Consider the following 18,967-nt stretch of genomic DNA (forward strand, 5'->3'; position numbering starts at 1 on the left):
CAATTTGTTCCCTAACCCGCATGGTGCTGTAGAATGGTTTTTAGAACATGGCCATCTCACCTCTGGTTAGGAAAGCCATCCATTCACAGCTAAGGCTAATCATGATACACCAGGATGATCTCTGTTATTTGTTGCTTGGGAAATGCTGAAATTCTGGTATCGTGTAAGCCCTAGTTATCCCGCTGATGAAATCAATAAGTAAATAACTGCAGATGTCATCACCACAAGCATTCAGGATTTCCTTGTGTGAAATAATAAATATTTGTGCCTGCAGTGGGGGTAGAAACACTTGTTTGCTACTGCAGAGAGCCGCATGTGATCCTTTTAAGGAAGCGGGAACTCCACCCTTTGGCTGATGCCTGCAGTAAAACTGTCTGTCTTCCCTGGGAGCACGTGCATGCTGCAGTTAAGCTCAGCGTCTGGGTAGCTAAAGGAACAAAGAGGGCTCATAATTGACTGAAGCCAAATCCACTGTATCTGAGTCCCATGCTAATGGAAGGACTCAGAGCCTGTTTCTTTCCTCATGCTTTAGTATTCCCAGCTACGCTAGTACTTTGGTTTACCCTGCAAGCTGGTATTCTAGGGACACGTCTACAAATTTTAACCTGTCTGCTGCTTCTCAAGTGCATGGAGAGACAAGATCAGCAGATAAATATAAGCACAACACAAAAAGGAACATGCTGTTCCTTTCTTGTTGATGGAGGATGAAATTCATCTCTCTGGAGACAGCCAGCACCAGTCATATGGACCATTTAAGCCCCTTATAGTTCAAATGGCACTTAATGGCTCATATGCCTCATGTTAGTCCTCTGCAGAAGGGTGAATTTCACCCTGAAAGAGCAGATTAAACTGCAACAGACATAACAATTTCCTGGACAAACCTGAATTAAGTTAAACCTAATTGAATTAAGTTTAAGTATCTTAGGAGTTTGCTGGGGAATTTACAGGGCAAGCAGGGAACTGTGCAGCCTGGAAACACTCTGGTCAGGAGGGAGAGAGACATGCGTCTCCGCCCAAGGGAGGTGATCGCTGGGGAGCTGGATGCCTGAGAGTGGGTGCCCTTGCTGGACCATGGAGGGGGAATACAGGTGCAGCTTCCCTGCACTATGACATAAACATCATACCAGAGTGTTACATTTTTTTAACAGATTTGGTTGGCCCAGTCAGGAGAACCTGTTACTAAGACCAAACAGGAAAAGACAGGTTCTGGTTTCACTAATATATTTACCTTTCATGTCCCAGGAGGACGTTGTTCAGATCTTCATTCACTCGTGTTAATTCAGCAATCACATCTTCATTCTGCACTGCTACCAGCAGTTCCACGATCCTCTCCTGCATCACCCGACATATCTTGTACAGTTTCTTTTCAGGAAAAAAACCAAAACCAATGTCATTGTGGTTTCCCACATTTGTCAGTTTGGGAGGAGAATTATAAAACTTTTGGGTGCTGGAGACACAAGGATAATGCACTGTCTAATTCACATGATGACATACAGTTTAAAGGGTGAGCCTCAAATCCCTTATATTTGATTCCCAAGTCTCTTTCTGGCAAACTTCCGACAAAACGCGGCTGATAATTGCTCTCACCATGACCAGCACTCCTACCCCAACTCATAACCCAGTCTCATTTCTGGAAAGTCATCCTCCTCCCTAAAGAGAAAGGTGATTCACTTTATAGTAACTGGAGGTTCCTCAAGAGGTGTGGGCCCTATTCATGTTCCACTGCGGGTATGGATGGGTTCTACATGCCTGGAGCCAGAGAATTTCGAAAGCAGTGTCCATTAGCCCACATCTGCCCTGGCTTACTCGTGCCCCTGACTGAGGAGATAAAGGGTGGGGTGGACCAACCGCCTTTCCAGTTCCTTCTTCACTGCAAATAAGAGAAGATCTGAAGTGGAGTGGAAGGAGGGCAAGGTAGTAGAATACAGATAGGGTCCACGCCTCTCAAAGAACTTCCAGTTACTATAAGGCAAGTAACTTTCTCTTCTTTTTCGAGTGCTAGTCCCAATGTGTATTCCAAAGGGGGTGATTGACAAGCAGTACTTAAATAGGAGGAGGGTGCGAGGTCGTAGATGGCAGAGCCATATGAAGGACTGCTGTTCCAAAAGATGCAGCAGTAGTGGAGTCCTGTACCAGTGCAGAGTGTCTCACAAACACGTGGACTGAGCTCCGTGTGGCTGTCTCACAAATATCAAGAAGGGGCATCCCTCGAAGCAGTACGGTAGACGTTGCTTGCTCTCTTGTGGAAAGAGAAGATTAGACAGCTGATAGCAGAGCAAAACATAGCCCCAGATCCATTTTGAGGTTCTTTCAGAGGCTATAACCAAACCCCTTCCAATATGGCAACAAATAGTCTACAGGATTTCCTGACTGTTTTCATTCTCTGCAGGTAAAAGGCTGCAGCTCATCAAATGTCAAGAGAACGGAACCTCCTTTTTTCTGAGGATGGGTCAGGACTTGGGAAGATGAACAGGTCTCTGGTGGGGCAGGCCCCATAGAAGAAAAATATTGTTTACCACAGTGTCGTGAAGCTCCCACTCATGATTGACCACAAAGTGGCTGCTGAGAGAGCCCGTTAGCACATTCTGGTTTTCCTGGGATGGAGACTGCCGACAGGGTAATCTGATTGCTGATGCACCAGTTCTACAGACTCAACGTTTCTGCACACAGAGGGATGGATTGCACTTCTCCCTGTTTGTTATGTAAAAGGCGATTGTGATGTTGTTTGACATAATGAAGGCACGGTGACCTTGAGTGAAGAGGAGAAAGGTTTCACAAGCCCTTCGAACTGCTCATGGCTCTTGATGTGCATCCTGGACACTTGAGATGTCCAGATGCCCTGTACTGTATGGTTGTCCATGTGAGGTCCTCAACCTAACAGGGATGCATTGGCAGTGATCATCCTGTCTGTGCGGAGGCAAGAAAGGAAACGCAGATGCAAACCTGATGGAGATTCTTCCACCATGACAGGGCCGATATCACTTTGGTGGGAACAGTCACTATGGTGCTCATTGATTGCCAGTTTAGCAAGTACACAGTTTGTGGGCTTTCTTATCATGCCTCTGAGACTCTGAACATACTAAGTTCTCTTGGGCTGAGCTACTGCTCAGTTTAGGTTGGCCTGGATCTGACTTCTTCAAAGATCATTTGGAGGAAGACTTGGCCTCATGCTTATGAGAATGCTCCCTGCTCTCCCAACAAGACCCCCTGAGGGGATAGACATCTTTGCTCCTGATTTGGACCTCATGGCAGGAGGTGCACCCCTTACTAAGTCAGGCCAATATATAAGGGGGGAGGATCCACTGGCCTGGGTCAAGTTGTGGCCTCATGCACTTTTCCATTATGCTTCTTTAGGTGAAGTTCCCAACCTTCCTGGGTACGGCTGGGGAACAAACAGCAGATACTGCACCTTGCTGGGATCCTTCTCAGCCAGTGACAACCACCAATGCTAAGCGAGAAGGATCACGGGCAGGAAGCATAAACTTTGAAGCCCAGAGTCCTGGGCATAGTCCAATACCCAAACGGAGTCTGGAGGGATTGAGGTGGGTGGGGAGAGGAGGGTGCTACCCAAGTCAGGGAGACTGACTGATTAACTAAAAACCACTAAAACTATCAGATAGAAACTTTAAACTCTAGAATATAAAAAAACTATTTACAGATCTCTAAATATATTTTCACAGATAAAGAAGAAAGCCAAGGCGTCGGACACTGGAGGTTCCGACCTGGATCATGAGGCAGTGAGAAGGAACTGGAGCGGCAGCTGGTCCATCCCACCCTTTTTCTCCTTGGTCAGAGGCAAGAGGTGAGCCAGGCATGTGTGTGGAGCAGTGGACACTGCTTTCAAAATTCTTCAGCTCCAGGTGCCTATGGAATACGCTCAGGGACCAGCACTCCAAGAATTCCCAATTGGAAATCCAGTGAGCAATTCAAAACACTTTAAAAATGCTCAAAAGAGCCTGATGACTGATAAGAGCAGATTTTTGGGAGGGAAGGGGCATTTACTGGACTTCATATTGGATATGATCCAAAGCCCATGGAAATCAATAGGGCTCTTTCCATGGACTTTCAATGGATATTGGTTCAGGCTCATTATAAGGAAGAGAGAAAATCATAACTTGGAGTACAGATGGCAGAAAACCAAGGCCTGGCTTCCTCAGTCTGGTGGGGACTGTGAATCAAGTCTCCGAATCAAACCTGTCTCAATTCTATAGGTAATACAAACCCATCAGGATTGATTGGTATAAAATTCACAATTTCACGGAGTGGAATTCTCCTCTAGTAGCAATTAGAACTAGAACTACCAGCTACTTAGTTTCACAGAGTTTTACATTCCTCTTCCACATTGATTTCCCTTTGATAGCAGGTTCAAAGAACGGCTATTCTTGCATCAAGAACTTAACCACCCCTTCTCCCACCTCCAGGTTTTCCATGATTTACTTGCAAATGCTGACTCTGATTAAGGGGGGGGGGGGGGAGGGAGTGGAGAGAGAGGGGGCTATTCTCTCCATTTTCATTTAGAAATTATCTGGGTTTTGTTGTAAAACTGGCCCATCTTTGCTCCAAAAGTGTGTTTACCCAACGACATTTCTCAGGGTGAAATTCACCTCTGTTCACAATTGCAGCACAAGGACTATGCAACACCGTAAGTCCTGAAAACTGAGCTCTAATCAATGTATAGGGTCTCTGCCTGCCCTCAGCCCAGAGGTGATTTTCAACCTGCTAACACAGGGAAATTCTACAAGAATTTAGACACAGCCCTTTTTATTTCTGATCTCAATCACAAATTTGCCAGATTTTGCTGAGGAAAAGATGCATGCAACCTTGACCCCTTGAAACGAGAGTTGTTTATTATGCATTCCAAGAGCCAGATCATCGGCTGGTATAAAAACCAGTGATGTCAATAAAACTGTGATAGTTTACATCAGCTGAGAAACTGGCCTCACATTCCAGTGTCCCCACGAGGGGTCTGGATCTAGTAGCTTTGCTTATTCCCTACTCTTACTGGCTGTGAGAGTTGATATAAGAACTTGAACTGCTCTGTCAACTACTACTACGAATGATTTCAGCCAATTTAATATTTTGGGGGTTATTGTTTTCAGGTGTCTTAGGTCTTGTCTACAATGGGGTTTTTAGCCACAGATGCATCTGTATAAGAGCAAACCCTGAGTGGAGATATGCCACACCAGTGTAAGCCATGACTTACATTGCTGTACTTTGCCCATTATTAAGTTTCAGTTAATCTGACTAGGCTGGATCTCTGGTGACACATGGTTGAAAAAAAATTCTCCAGTCCTTTTAAGTCCTAAAGCATGCAACTCTTTCCGCAGAGGATTCTGGTCTGCACCAATTCCAATGAAACTATTACTGTAGAAGGACACAGTCCCTTGAACTGAGTGACCTAGACTGAGCTTATGCTCAAATAAATTGGTTAGTCTCTAAGGTGCCACAAGTCCTCCTGTTCTTTTAAAGAAAAGAACGTATTTCATTCTTGTAAAAGCAACTCGCATTTGTTTCTCTAGGCATTTGTGCTGTGATAAGGATCTCAGGGTGCTGCAGGAAGGAACAGAAAACAAACACATATAAAAGGAATGAGCTTCTACTCATGTCTTCATGAATGGTGAAATTCACTCCCTGCCCCAAACCTGGCCAATAATTTAACTATTTGAGTGCCAGCAAGCAGATCTGCTTGAGCTTTCTCAGACTTTGTGATGGCATTCTTCCTTTTACAAAATATACTTCCAAAACCCTTCCAGAAATCGATTTAAAATAGGCAGACATATTCTAATAATCCTTTGCAGGGGTCTTTGCCCAAGTTTCTCAAAGAACTAATTAAATTAGACACCACGGCCTCGATCACGGGCCCCGGCCAAACAGTGCTAAGTGGATGCAGTTCAAGAGGAGGATTCTGTGAAGAGGTGACCTTTGTGCTTACTGGATCCTGGAGCCAGTCCAATGCTCACCCATCTGCATCTGGCCTTGAAGGTCAATTGTAGCAGCTAGGGAGCAACAGGGCACGGGCATGTCCTGACCTTATCCTCTTTCCCCACAGTAACATGACTCACACCAGGGCGTCAGGAAGGGAGCTGCCAGTTCTATGCCACTCAAGGATTCCCCTGCACCAAGGAAATCTTCCACTGGCTGGTTAAACCAGCAGGAAGGCTACTTTGCACCTTTAGAGCAGCAGAACTAAAGGTACGTCTACACGGCAAGCAGAAACCCAAAGAGTCTCAGAGGCTGGGTCTATGGTCTTCAGAGCCTAGGCTTCAGAGCCCAAACTCCAGTACCAGCCCAAATATCTACACAGCTATTTCTAGCACTGTAGGACAAGCCCAGATCTGTAAGCCTGGACTCTGTGATGTGGATTTCTGCTTGGCTTATAGCTGTACCCCAAGTGCCTTGTCAACATACCTGTGAGGCTGGGAAGCATTGTAATATCCATTGTGCAGCTGGGTAAACTGAAGCACAAAGAGAGGTCATATTACTTGTTCAAGGTCACATGGTGAAACAGGAAGAGAATCCAGAAGGCCTGACTCTCATTGCCTTGCTGAATCCCTAGACCCCACTCCACCCTTGCTAAGACCTCCAAGTGCAGATTGCTGCTCCCGTGTACAATAAGTGTGGGACTCAAAGCCTAAACCATTGCTGATACAGTTTTGTAGTCCTCATACTTTTGTAGGCTATCCAACTTTCTTTCTGTTTGCTTTGTTTCCCCTTAAGATGAGTGAAGAACTTAGCTCCAGATCCCTGGTGTTTATTAGGCTAAGCCAACCCCTTTGCACTGTTTTTAAATGTTTTTTTTTCAATATTTTTATGTTAGCTGGGGGAGAAAATTAACTTGAAGAACATGAAAGTTGAGATAATTTTTTAAATGAGTCTTATTTACTGGGTAGAGTCCTCTGCTTCTTTGCAGTCATAATTACTGTGTACAATCAATGTGCACTAAGATCATTTTAAAATGCACACCAAGGGAATTTTTAAACCCTTCCTCATTTCAGAGAAGCTATTAAGTCTATTGTGTACAGTAAATATTTAGGCAGAGAACCTTTATAAAAAAAAGGCATGTTATTTACCAGAGAGCTTTGTAACGGCTTCTCTTTCAACTCGAACCTTGAAAAATCCACAATCTGTTGTGCTGGGGACCGATTTTATCACTATTTAATTTTGACTTTTTAAAATTCATATTGTTTTAGTGTTTGAATGTAGCAGCTCATAAATATTATAGCGGAACTATATGACATGGGATTTAAAAAGAAAGTGCAGTAATGAGCAGATGGAGAACTACTCTTTGCCGTTGTGAAATTGTATAGTTATAGATTTTACTTTGAGTGGATTTTCTTCCAAATTTTTGATGAATTGAGGCCATATCCTGGCATCTGGTGGCTTTACACTACTTTGGTCACCCCCAATTCTGGGACTGGTTCCCCAGTACAAAATATTGCAGCCAGGGACCTCTATTATCCTGCACTGGAGGCCAAAGGTGGGCGGGGTGACATAAGTGGCCGTACACCAGCCCACACTTGACTCAGGGTGAATTTTCCATTGGTCAACTGAAGCTAAGCTAGATCAACACCAAAGGTTGAAAACAGATGTTTGTTTTCACTTTGTAATATGAACCCAGATGTAACAAGGATGGGCACAATGTACATTTTTAAAATAAACCATAACCAACAAACTCCTAGCAAAAATGCTGTACTGCACCTGTAAGAGCTCCATGTCGTCAAGATTCTCAGACCCAGGAACGTTTTCTGTTAATATCGCTGACATGACTTTCGCATTCATTTTTGCCATATCCAGTTCGCTGTACAGCTTCCCAATCTGTTCAGGGCAATGGAATGTTATATGTGCAAGTACAGAAAACACAACGTTTTCCACATCTATTGTCCTGCTTGCTCTTTTATCAGATATACGATGGGCCTGAGCAGCACTGCCTTACTCCAGCCTTTACACAGATGATACTCCATGGATAGGATCCTACCAATTTCACGTGAAAAACGTGTCACGGACCGTGAAATAAGCCCTTCCTCCTGAAATCTGATCTCCCCTTTGCTGCTGTGAGCACCCCAGCCCACGGGCTCCTAGCTGCAAGTCCCGCCGGACTGGGGAGGGACAGGATGTGTTCTTCCTCTGCATGGGCACTCTCAGGGGAAGATCACACCCACCTCCAAATGCCTCCTCCTGCTGCAGGAAGCTCCAGTGCCAGGCTGCAGCCCCAGAGGTTCCTGCAGCTGGAGGAGGCTAGTGGATGTGGGTCTGATCTCCCCCTGTTGCTGGGAGTGCCCAAGCCAGGGGGCTCCTAGCTGCGAGACCCTATTGGGCTGGGGAGGGACAGGACTTGTCCCTCTGCAGGGCTGCTGCAGGGGCGGGAGAGGGAGAGGGGAGAGATCAGACCCACCTCCAGGTACCTTTTGGGTTGGGACCCCCAGGGTTATAACACCATGAAATTTCAGATGTAAACAGCTGAAAATGTGAAATTGACCGATTTTAAAACCCTGGCTGTGAAATTGATCAAAATGGACAGTGAAATTGATCAAAATGGACAGGGCCCGATCCCCGGACGTTAAGGGAGTAAGTCCAGTTTTAAAGCACTATAAGGCAGCGGGTCTCGAACCTGAGCTCTGTTGAGTGCTGTGCTGCCATTTCTTCCCTTAACAGTTAAGTCCTATCACTATCAAGCAGACAAAACTTTTCATTTATCCACAGGCAGGTGTGGAACCAGCTTGTCCGTTTCTTTCTGACTTTTAAAAATTATTTCTTGACACTGGTGTCTTGCAAAAGTTTTCTTTACCCTTTCCTTCGGCCTTTGAATTGCTCTCTTCTCTTACTAATTTGCACCACAGTACCCTGATAAGAGCATTAGAAATACACATACTCAAGCAAAGATTTCTACTCTCCAGTTGAGCAGCTCTCTGGCAGTTACGCAATCTCCTTTCCTGGCCTCTACAAAGATCTGGCACATGAGTGTGTGATATTTTCTCACAAAATAAAAACACTACGGTAATGGAACAGGGATTTAGCCCAGGACTGTCAACAAAAGTCTATTCTGCTTGAGCTAATGGAGATTTTCCTTGCAGCAGCCTCTCATATTATATCCTATACAGGCCAGGGAATCATGGTACCGACACTTAGTCAGCATATTTAAAAGAAAGGCCATACTGCACCTGTTCAGGAGTCAATGTTATTGTCAGAGCGGGGGGACGAGGCACTGGAATACTTTTCACAGAGGCAGCAGAAGGAGGCGGTGGCTTTTCAGAGGGCCAAGATGAAACTCGCTGCTATATGATATGAAGAGAGTTTTTGTTTAACCTGGGATTTGACATGGACATCCGGATGACAGCGCTACAAAGCATCATTATCAGACTAGACAACAGCGCATTAGCCTCCTTATAATCAGCGCTGCAACGCTACCAGGGAGGAAGGCTTTGATGGTGTTCTCTGAGTTCCTTCTATTCGCTACAGTAAAACCAATAACCATTTTGGAATAAAAATCAGACTTTGGATCCAGGTTTCCGTTCAACTGGTTTGTTGGCAAATGAATCCATCAGAGGAAGGAGTGTGAATGGCAAAGCATGAGTTATATGCCTCTGTGACTGGAATAACTGAGATTAGCCCATCTTTGGTGAGAGAATTCTATTATTTCTTTGGAACGGGAATTAACAGGGGTCAGTCCTCAGTGCACAAGAACCCTGCTCTGGGAAAAAGAATTAGGTGTGGCCGGTGACGGGGCCACACTAGGAAAGCAGAAACTGTAAGAAGAAAGGGTCTGGGAGATGAGGGAAGTAGGCTCTTCTGGATCCCAGAGCTGGAAAGCTCTGGATGCAAGAAGCCTCATGTGCATTTTGGGTTAAACTGAAGGCCTGCATCAGACACTATGCTTAAGTCCTTCCAACCTTAGGCACTCTGGGCCAAATTCTGTATGTAGGTCCTGTTCCTGCACTACTGAAGTCATTGGAGCTTTGCCATTGACTTCAGTGGGTACAGGACCAGAGCTTTAGAAGCCATTCCTTCCCACAGTTACATCTGGGTGGGGAAGAAATAATTACCTAGTAAAAAAAATCAGCACGTAGCCTCATCTGAACAGCCTTAGTCAAAATACACTGCCCTTCCTGTACGCCGCTATTTAATCCTCAGGCCAGACTCTCAATAGTTCTGAATCCCTTCTGCCTGGGCTGACTAGAGGATTCTAAATCCATAACTGCAACATTCCACCTGATGGTGTCACTCTTCTCAAAAGTCTTGTGAAAGCTCTTCCAGGTCACTGGAAATTGGAAGGAACGGATCTAAGAAACTTGCTGCACACAGAGATGGCATGGACTGCTCAAGCCATATTGACAGAGGGTTGTTTTCCAGATCTACACAATACCTTTGATCAACTTAAATAGTAAAGACAGAGCCTTTATCCACAAGGTTGCAAATTATTTTGTAGACTGTACAAACAAGTGGATAGAGTCTTATATAGTAAAGACCTTTTTTATTAGACATCCCTACCTCTCCCAATTCCAAATTGGGACCAGATAGTGTTCATATTCTGAATCATTGGGTGCTTTCATGCAAATCATATACATTTTGTCTGAGCCTTTCAAAAATGCCTAAGAGATTTGGACACTCAATTGCCATGCATTTTGATGGGAATTGAGTGCCCAAATCTCTTAGCTAGCTTTAAAAAATCCCAGAGATTTATCCTTCCTGTTTGAGACAACGGATCCCCCAAACTTTGATTTTTATAACAAAAGCACTATTATCTAATTTAAAAAATATATATACTCCATGGCAGAATGCATGATTGATTTCCTGAGTACGTGAGCAGGATTTTCATGGTTTCAGACATAATAATTAATGACAATCAACACACCTTCTTTGTACATTAACTCTGATTAACAGTAGCAAATGTTGTCCTGACCTTTTGTGTCCCTGGGTTGGCATCAGAGGATGGAAACTGCACTCCTTTCTTTAGCAGTTCCAGGTACACTTCCTTCACTTCACTCACATCCACAGTTCCTTGGAACCCGTAGGCCCAGGTCTGTTTTTGAAAAATCATTGGTGACGGAAATCAAAATGTTTTTATGTTTGAGACCCAGAATTCTTCACTGGGAGAAGCCACATGGCTTGAACCTCCATTCCCCAGGTGGCTGCCTCTCTTCCTTTCCTTGTCCACCCACCTACTAGACTCCTTGGAAAATGCAGGATTTCTGCGGGTTGGAGGAATTGGTTCCAAGGCCGAAGATATCAGTGGGTCAGGGAAGAAAAGAATCTCCTTCTAGAGGGGTTCTTCTACTACACATGCTCCTGAAGCTCTCTACTAGGTAAGTGGCTTCCTCCACATGAGCTACCTGCTCCCTTGGCCTGCACTCTAAGCAGCGGGAACAAGACAGAGAAAGCTTCAAAGCTCCCTTTCACTTTTCTCCTTCAGTGTAGCTGGGGAAGGAACATATCCAGTAGTTAGGGTAGGGGGTATCCAAAGGAGCCTTTCCATGCCCCCTTTCTGCTCCTCTCCCTCCACCTCCCACTCCCGGCTGCACTTGCAAAAACAGCAAGTACATCAAAGAACATTTTCACAAAAGGCTCCCACGAACCCCCATCCAGCACATCACCAGGTTGTATCATTAAATATTTACTCTGTATATATCTCTCTATTTACAGTTGACGTACCCTGATAAAGGCCAAGATTATGTCCTGTGTATCAGCTGGCAGATTGTATCTTGGATGCAAGAGTTTCACCAGCTTGTCCTTGCAGAAGTCTTTCTTCACAACTAAAGACTGGAAGCTGGGGCCACAGTTTTTCATGCACATGTCGAGAAGCTGTACAGAGAAGGGATTTCTATGACACGGTGCTTAAAAATAACTTGAGCCCTTCCCCTCTTTTTTTGCTTTTAAATTCATGCCTGGATGGTATTGTGATGGTTACCTTGGAAAGATGAGATTAGACAGTAGTGTCTGTACAGCATCTAGCACAGTGGGATCCTGCCCATGACTAGTGCTGCTAGGCACAGTCACAATACAAATCAATCATAATAGGAACAGCTATCCCTTTCTTTTGCTCATATCACCTACAAGCAAAAGGTAATCAAAAACAAAGAGAACAAATTGAAGCGCTCCAATTGTGAGGGCTGTGTGATAGGGATCCTGGAGACCAGAAATAAGGTAGACAAATTACTCTGATTGTCAGAATCATCTTTATGAAATATCTACCTTCCAAAGCAGGCTTTGGATATGCAGCTAGAGCCTCACAGAGATGACAGGTTTCAGAGTAGCAGCCGTGTTAGTCTGTATCCGCAAAAAGAACAGGAGGACTTGTGGCACCTTAGAGACTAAGAAATTTATTTGAGTATAAGCTTTCATGGGCTACAGCCCACTTCATGGGATGCATAGAGATGACAGATCCTCAAGGCATTGAATGTCACCATACTTGATATTTATCTAACAATTTTCATCTACAGATCTCAATGCTCTTTGAAAGACAGTTGCTCCTCATCCTACAGATGGGGAATCGGAGGCATTAACAGGTCCCACAGCACCCAATCAATTGAAATAAAGCCAATATAAGGTATTTTCATTGACTTGAAGAGAATCCTGCCCATAGAACATCTGTGGGTACAGGCAGGACTAGAACCCAGCTCTCCTGGTTCAAAGTTTTGGAGCCCTAACCCCTTGACTATGGTGCCCAAAGCAAAGAGGAAGAGGGTCTCTCTCTTTACTAAGCCCCACCCAGACAGGAGGGAAAAGTTTAGACCAGTTCATAAGTTAGGTCAATTCTATCAGTATTCCCCCATTACACGCATTGGAAATAGTCCTCAGATTAGAACAAATCTTCTAAGCGGCACCACTGTAGCTGCGGATGGAGCTGAAGTGGATTAAACATGCTTTCCCTGTCCAGCGCAGGCTACACAAGGGGGTGTTAAAACCATTTTAGAAACTCATTTTCTAGCTTGGCGACATAGGGATTTTTCTCTAGCGTGAACAGGCCTTAAGGGAAGGGAAGTACAAGAGCAGCAGAAAATTTCCCGCAGAAATAAAGTGAGTGTAGAACAAAGAGGCAGACTGCTGTGCGAAAAGCCAAGTAAAAGACAATGACCAGAGCGCCTTAGCTTGACAGATTCCTTTCTTATTTGAAAGGGTACATGAAATAAGTGCTGCAGTTTGTGTAAAACATTTTCAACCCCGTGCATGGGGAATGAGGTATGCAACTCCTATTATTAATTCCCCACACCTGAGACTGAACACTTACCCCTCAGAGTAAAACTACTGTAGCTAGTAGGCCAGACCCTCCACTCAGTTTATGCCAATGCCACCCAATTGACTTGAAGGAGGTGCTCGGGTATAACTGCAAAGCGAATTTGGCCCAGATCAATTCTGGAGCAATCAAGAATGAGCTACCTTGATACTTATGCTTTCATTAGGATTCGAATGCTCTTATTTACTGTTGAGAGTAGTATCCTACCTCCCTAAGCAGTTCCATTGGAATCAATGGGACATAGTGGTGAAGTAAGGTGCCACTCAGCACTGGTAAGTATTCCAGAGGGTAGGTCTACTCTGCAATTGGGACAGAAGATGTCAGCAAACCTGTCCTAGATTTGCTATTCTTAGTGAGCTAGCTCAGTCAATGTAGGTGCAGCGACATGGACTTGCAGCCCAAATATGACTAGTATCCCGGGTGAGACTGTATTCGAGCAGCTAGCCCATACCACTGTCCATTCTGTCGTGGCTACTCTGCTGTTTTTAGTGAGCTAATTCAATTAAAAGCTAGCCCAGGTAGCCCCCTCCCTGTGCTGCAATCGCACCTCCCAATTGCTGCATTGACACCCCCAGAAACTCACTATTGACAAGGTTTTAATCAAAGCATTAGCAAATGTATTTTCAACTGTCCTGTTAAACTTTCCATAATTAGGGGGTGGGATCAGATGAATTTAGAAGCTGGCACAGTTTCTACACCCCAGGTGAGAGGAGTTCCGTGTCAACAGGAAGGGAGTTGGGTGTTTGATTGTGCAATCCAAGCTCACAGATTCACAAACCAAAACCAGAGTCAGCTAATAAAAGGGCATCCCAGCCCTTTGTCAAAAGGCAGAGGCAAAGGCACCATTGTTACAAAACATTAACTGAAAGGCGGGGGGTGGGGGGGAAGTGGTAGAAGGAAAGAAAAGTATTTTCCATTGAAAGCCAGATTCTACTCATTAAGTTCAGTGGGACTAATCATGTGAGTAAGGCAACCAGGGTTTGGTCCACAGAGTTGGAATGAACAGTTTCAGTTTACAGCGGAAGCCTCTAAGCCACAGGATGCTGCTAAGGATCATGGGTGGATATTTTGGCTCCTCATACACCTCACTCAGTAGATACCAGTTTATAGTGTCAGCATTCGCCAAAGTGTCACAGCCTAGGGTCTGTTAATCCATCCCCCGAATGAATGGCCTATGTACATTTATTAGTGTTTTTCCCAGTCTAGTTTTTAATGTCTGAAGTGATCGGGATTCCACCGTTAGCTTTGGAAAGCAAAACCACAGTTCTCCACCTTCTCCAACTTTTTTTCACCTCCCATCGCCTTGTTTGCCCTGCAGTGCAATAGACTGATGTTCAGGGGGTCTCTCTCACACACACTTTTTTTTTTCCATCCCGTAACTTTTCCAAATCCTCAGCTTTGCAAAAAGTTTCAGAGTGGCAAAAGTACAGCTGAAATTCCATAGCTTTGCTCCTTGGTAATTTTTTCCAATGTTATCAAATTTCAAAAGGAAAAATGAAAAAGTGGGGTGGGTGGGGGGAAAACAACCCCAGTCCCAGAACTTACTCAAAATTCAAATTTTTCCCAAAAATATTTTGAGAAAAAAACGCAGAAATCGATTTCTCTCCCCCTCCTGCCCATTTTAAATCCTGCACCATGGAAAAAACTTTTTTTTTAAATTATTTATTGTGAAATTATTGTTCCATGTTTTGGTCATCCTTAATACTGCAACCGGAAGCCCCAGTAAGAATTGGGACATTGGTATTTACAAACATGAAAAAAAAGCTAACCAGTTCTAGTAAGCTGAATAGGAGTCATTTTTAAAAACAGGGAGAAAGCATGCAAACAGGTTTGACACACCCACAAATAATACAGAGTCAACTAACGAACACACACTGTTGGCTGCCTGCCTAAAAGTCATAATCCTCCCGGACATCTGATTGTGAAACTTGCAGTGCCGAGTCTGATCTCTTGCCTTTATTAAAGATACTTTATGAAACTACTACAGGGCCCAGCATGCAAAATCTTCATTCATGTAACTCGTAAGCAGCAGTTGACTTCAGCAGGCCAGAGCGCATGAAACTAAGTCACTTCTGGAATGTTTTTATACACCTGATTGTCACCCATGTTCCTCTAAATCAACAAGCACACAAGGAAAATACACGGAATAGGAACAAGGAAACAGCAATAAAGTAAAAGCCGTGCTAAAATTTTAGCATATTGGTAAATGGCAGGTCAACTGAGTTAACTAAGGCCTTGAGCAAAACCTACACCCATGATTAAATTTGTACATGAGCAGCAACATAAAATTCAGTGGAAACACTCAGGTGTGTAAAGTTACTCGTGTGTGTGCTAATGTCTCAAGGGCAGGATTGGGGCCTACAGGTACGTCTCTGCTAGTTCAAGGCAAAACAAGAACTTTCAGCATGTTTTTCCGAGTGCTGTTTATGTTTCTCATAGGAGTAAGCTAAGCTTTGTGTATAAGTCCACTGACATGAGGTGGAGTAAACGAAACCAGATCAAATTACATCTAAAAGAAAGTGGCTCCTTTGTTTGTTCTTTTCTTAACTGTATGTAAAGTAGCAAGCAAAGGGGATTGGATGGCGATTCTCAATGGGTGGAGGGGATGCAAGATAATTGGCATGAGGGGGACAGATAAGGGGAAGAGCTGGTTAAAACCACCAACAGCTTTTTGCAGGAGAATTTTTAAAAACTTGACATTTGAAAATAATTTTCAAAAACAGAGACGTGTTTCATATTTTTGTCTCCCCCCCTAGCCCTCTTTTCCAGGGGAAAAATAGAAAAAGCAGGGTGGGGAGGGGGAAGGATGATTTGTCAAAAAAACCCGAACTGTTTCATAAAAAACAAAAATTCTCCACAAAAACTTTTCCTTCAGCCCTTTCCTGTCACAAAATGACAGACAGAAAATATTCAACCAGCTCTTGCACCAAGAGTACGTGGTTTTAGAAGCCAAGAAAGTAACATTGGACATGGCTAGCACTGAGGTATTGCAGGGGAGGTTTTACTGCGGCTGAGGAGAGTGGAAATCTGAGGCCAGGAGGTACTGGAAGATGGAAAGAAGCCAGCAACAGGGGAAAAGGCACTGGCAGACACAGAAGTATCTGCAGCTTGTAGAAAGAAGATTGAAAGAATAAAGAAGATGAGGAGGAGAGAAAGGGGGATTTGGAGGAAAGAGTAGGGCTTGCCAAATGAAGGAAGGTTGGGAAATTGAGGCAGAGAGAGCTTGGAAGGCCAGAAAAAGATCTGGGACTGAAAGGTTGAAATTGCCTGGCAGGGTGTAGTTGCTTGTGAGTAGGTGGGAACAGAGAAGGAGAAGGTAGGAGCTGAAATCCAAGAGAGACTATGAGACAGTGCTAGGAGCTCGGGAGCATAGCTGGAACCCTGGAAACGGAGAGATGGCATCATGCTTCTTGGATCTGAAACCTAATGGTCAGTTATTATCCCTATCTGCAAGCAAATAGAATCCATTTTCAGCAGGTCAGTGTTGTTATTTGGTTCCACCAGGAACATGAACATAACGTCTTTTTTCTACAAGGCTCAACAATAACAGAACCCCAGCTGTATCTGCAAAGCAAATCTCCAGATAAACATTCCCAAAGCTCCAAGCTGTGTTATCAAAGCTCCAGCCTGCACATTCAGTGCAGGGTTAAGGTAAACAAAGGCCTGGAGGAGAAAGCAAGCCTGATACAGAGAGTGCAGTCAGAGCGGAAGCAGAGCATTTCGGCTATGCAAACCTGTGGAGCAAAAAGGTGACTCATCTAAGTAACTGAAGAAGGAGGAGAGCACAAGGGAGTGGAAATGGGACACGCTAACCATGTAACTGATGTGTTTAGATAACTTTAGCTGCATCCCTAACTCACCAGCTGACACTTGGGCACTGCTGGCCATCCTGTAATTTAACAGTGTCAGTCACCTATCTACCACCAGACACACCATATAATACGTAACAGCGCTGATGCTGGTGTGATAAGGAGAAACTTCTGCGTCCAAATAATGGAAACAGTAAAGAAAATGAAATCCTCAGGGAAATCATTTATACCTAAAGACCAGGACAGCTAACAAGGATACAGGGCCTTGAGTTACACTGGGAACTGCACTGGACCTAGTAGTGTAAAGAAGATCAGAATCTGACCCACGATATCAATGCAGAGGAGAGAGGAGAACTGTGTTAACATGCTCCAATAAACCCGCAGATGGGCCCAAACCAAACTGCCCCACAGTTTGGGAAAGTTCAGAGGCAGACTCAAACTCTGTGACTCAGAAAAATCTGTAATAGGATCAAATCCCAACACCCCCAACCCTGGGGCAATTTAGATTCAGAGCTGAACTTTGTAGGTCTTACCTCCAAACAAAACAACATCATTTCTTCACCCTAATTACTTCCTCACTTCCAATAAGGCATGCTTTTGCAAAACTTATACCACACATTCCATAATGCGTAACACGCCGTGAGTAATAAGGCTACCAGATGTGTTATTAGGAGAATTGTCAAGTCAGTTCAGCCTTTGTATAATATTCTAACCCATGTATCCTTCAGAGACTGGTGGGGTATAATCTATAGGACAGCCAATGGGAGACATATGATGACTGTCTTGGACAAGCCTTAAGCGTAGAGGTGATATAGGATTATTATTTATTATTTGTATTACAGTAGCATTTAGGAACTGCAGATCAAGGCTGCATTATACTAGGTGCTGTGCAGACATATAACAAAGACTGCCTCAGAGAGCTCACAACCTATATGTCAATCACACATTGATTTATTTCTTAAAATATGGCTTCCTTCTCAGTATCTAATTAATAGAAGTAGAACAGTTGTACTTACAGACAACGTGAATCTAATCTCCTTATGGTTAAGGTTTTTGGAAATCCTTTTCTTTAGTGCTTTTACTGCATCTTTAGGCCTGTGATAACAAGAAATTATGCAGAGAAAGGTACCAATGAAAAATAGGGTGGCTATTTTATAAAAAATTGTCCAAGATCTGAAAATACTGACATGAAATAAGGAGTCAATCAGCTCCCAGTATTACTCTAATTTTATGCTGGTTCACACCAGTGTGATGATTCCACTGATTTCAACAGAGTCACTTTGGTATTAAACTGGAGTAATGTGGTGGTGAATCGGGGTCATCACTACAGACTGTACTCCAGTGTCTTGTGTAGAAGAATAAACATAATTCCCCAGTGCAGTTTCCTCTCTAAAATTATTTTCTCTTATTGTCATGCGAGAGATTTACCTGTGCAACTCTCATTAATATAAAAGCTTAAATGGCCAATGCATCAAAAGCTAACTAGAGCCCATTTTTCAAATGCGTTGGAATTAGAGACCTAATGGGAATTTTGGCAACACCAGAGGTGTTAGCATCAATATCCTGGTTAAATTTCAATCCTGGTAATTGCAGGATGCTTCTAAACAATCCTAGTAATTGCTGTGTGCTGGTAAACAGCCACTGCTTCCTACATATCCATCATGGCACTGTGATTTTCATATATTTTCTATATCTGTCTATATATAACTATGTGGGAGTGACAGGCTGGAATTAGGTGTTAGCTCATTATATATGGAAAATAGTTTTGTTTCTTAACATACTTTGTGTATAATGCACCCAGGAATTACAGTAACTGGTGCCCTGGGATTGCTTGTGATAAACAAAACCAAAATCCTTCTAGCACTATATTAATGCAACCCATCAAAATTTGGGTTAAGAAAAAAAATCTTACTGGAAAAAACACTCAATG

At 43.7% G+C, this 18,967-nt stretch overlaps 1 protein-coding gene across 6 annotated transcripts in view; it reads right to left on the reverse strand.

Moving 5' to 3' along the window:
* Positions 1–18,967, reverse strand: part of TOM1L1 (target of myb1 like 1 membrane trafficking protein) — a 244,849-nt gene that overhangs the window by 13,719 nt on the left and 212,163 nt on the right. For 3 of the 6 annotated variants that reach the window (XM_075119249.1, XM_048817277.2, XM_048817276.2), the window contains 6 exons: positions 18,054–18,132; positions 11,647–11,796; positions 10,898–11,017; positions 9,159–9,272; positions 7,699–7,815; positions 1,229–1,362 (listed from right to left, as the gene is read on the reverse strand). In XM_075119249.1, the coding sequence (XP_074975350.1) occupies positions 1,229–1,362; positions 7,699–7,815; positions 9,159–9,272; positions 10,898–11,017; positions 11,647–11,796; positions 18,054–18,132 (714 nt within the window). The remainder of the gene's footprint in view (positions 1–1,228; positions 1,363–7,698; positions 7,816–9,158; positions 9,273–10,897; positions 11,018–11,646; positions 11,797–18,053; positions 18,133–18,967) is intronic. The other 3 variants (XM_048817278.2, XM_048817281.2, XM_048817280.2) reach the window with 3 other exon arrangements.

The sequence above is a fragment of the Caretta caretta genome, chromosome 14 (genome assembly GCF_965140235.1).
Source record: "Caretta caretta isolate rCarCar2 chromosome 14, rCarCar1.hap1, whole genome shotgun sequence".
Lineage (NCBI taxonomy): Eukaryota > Metazoa > Chordata > Testudines > Cheloniidae > Caretta > Caretta caretta.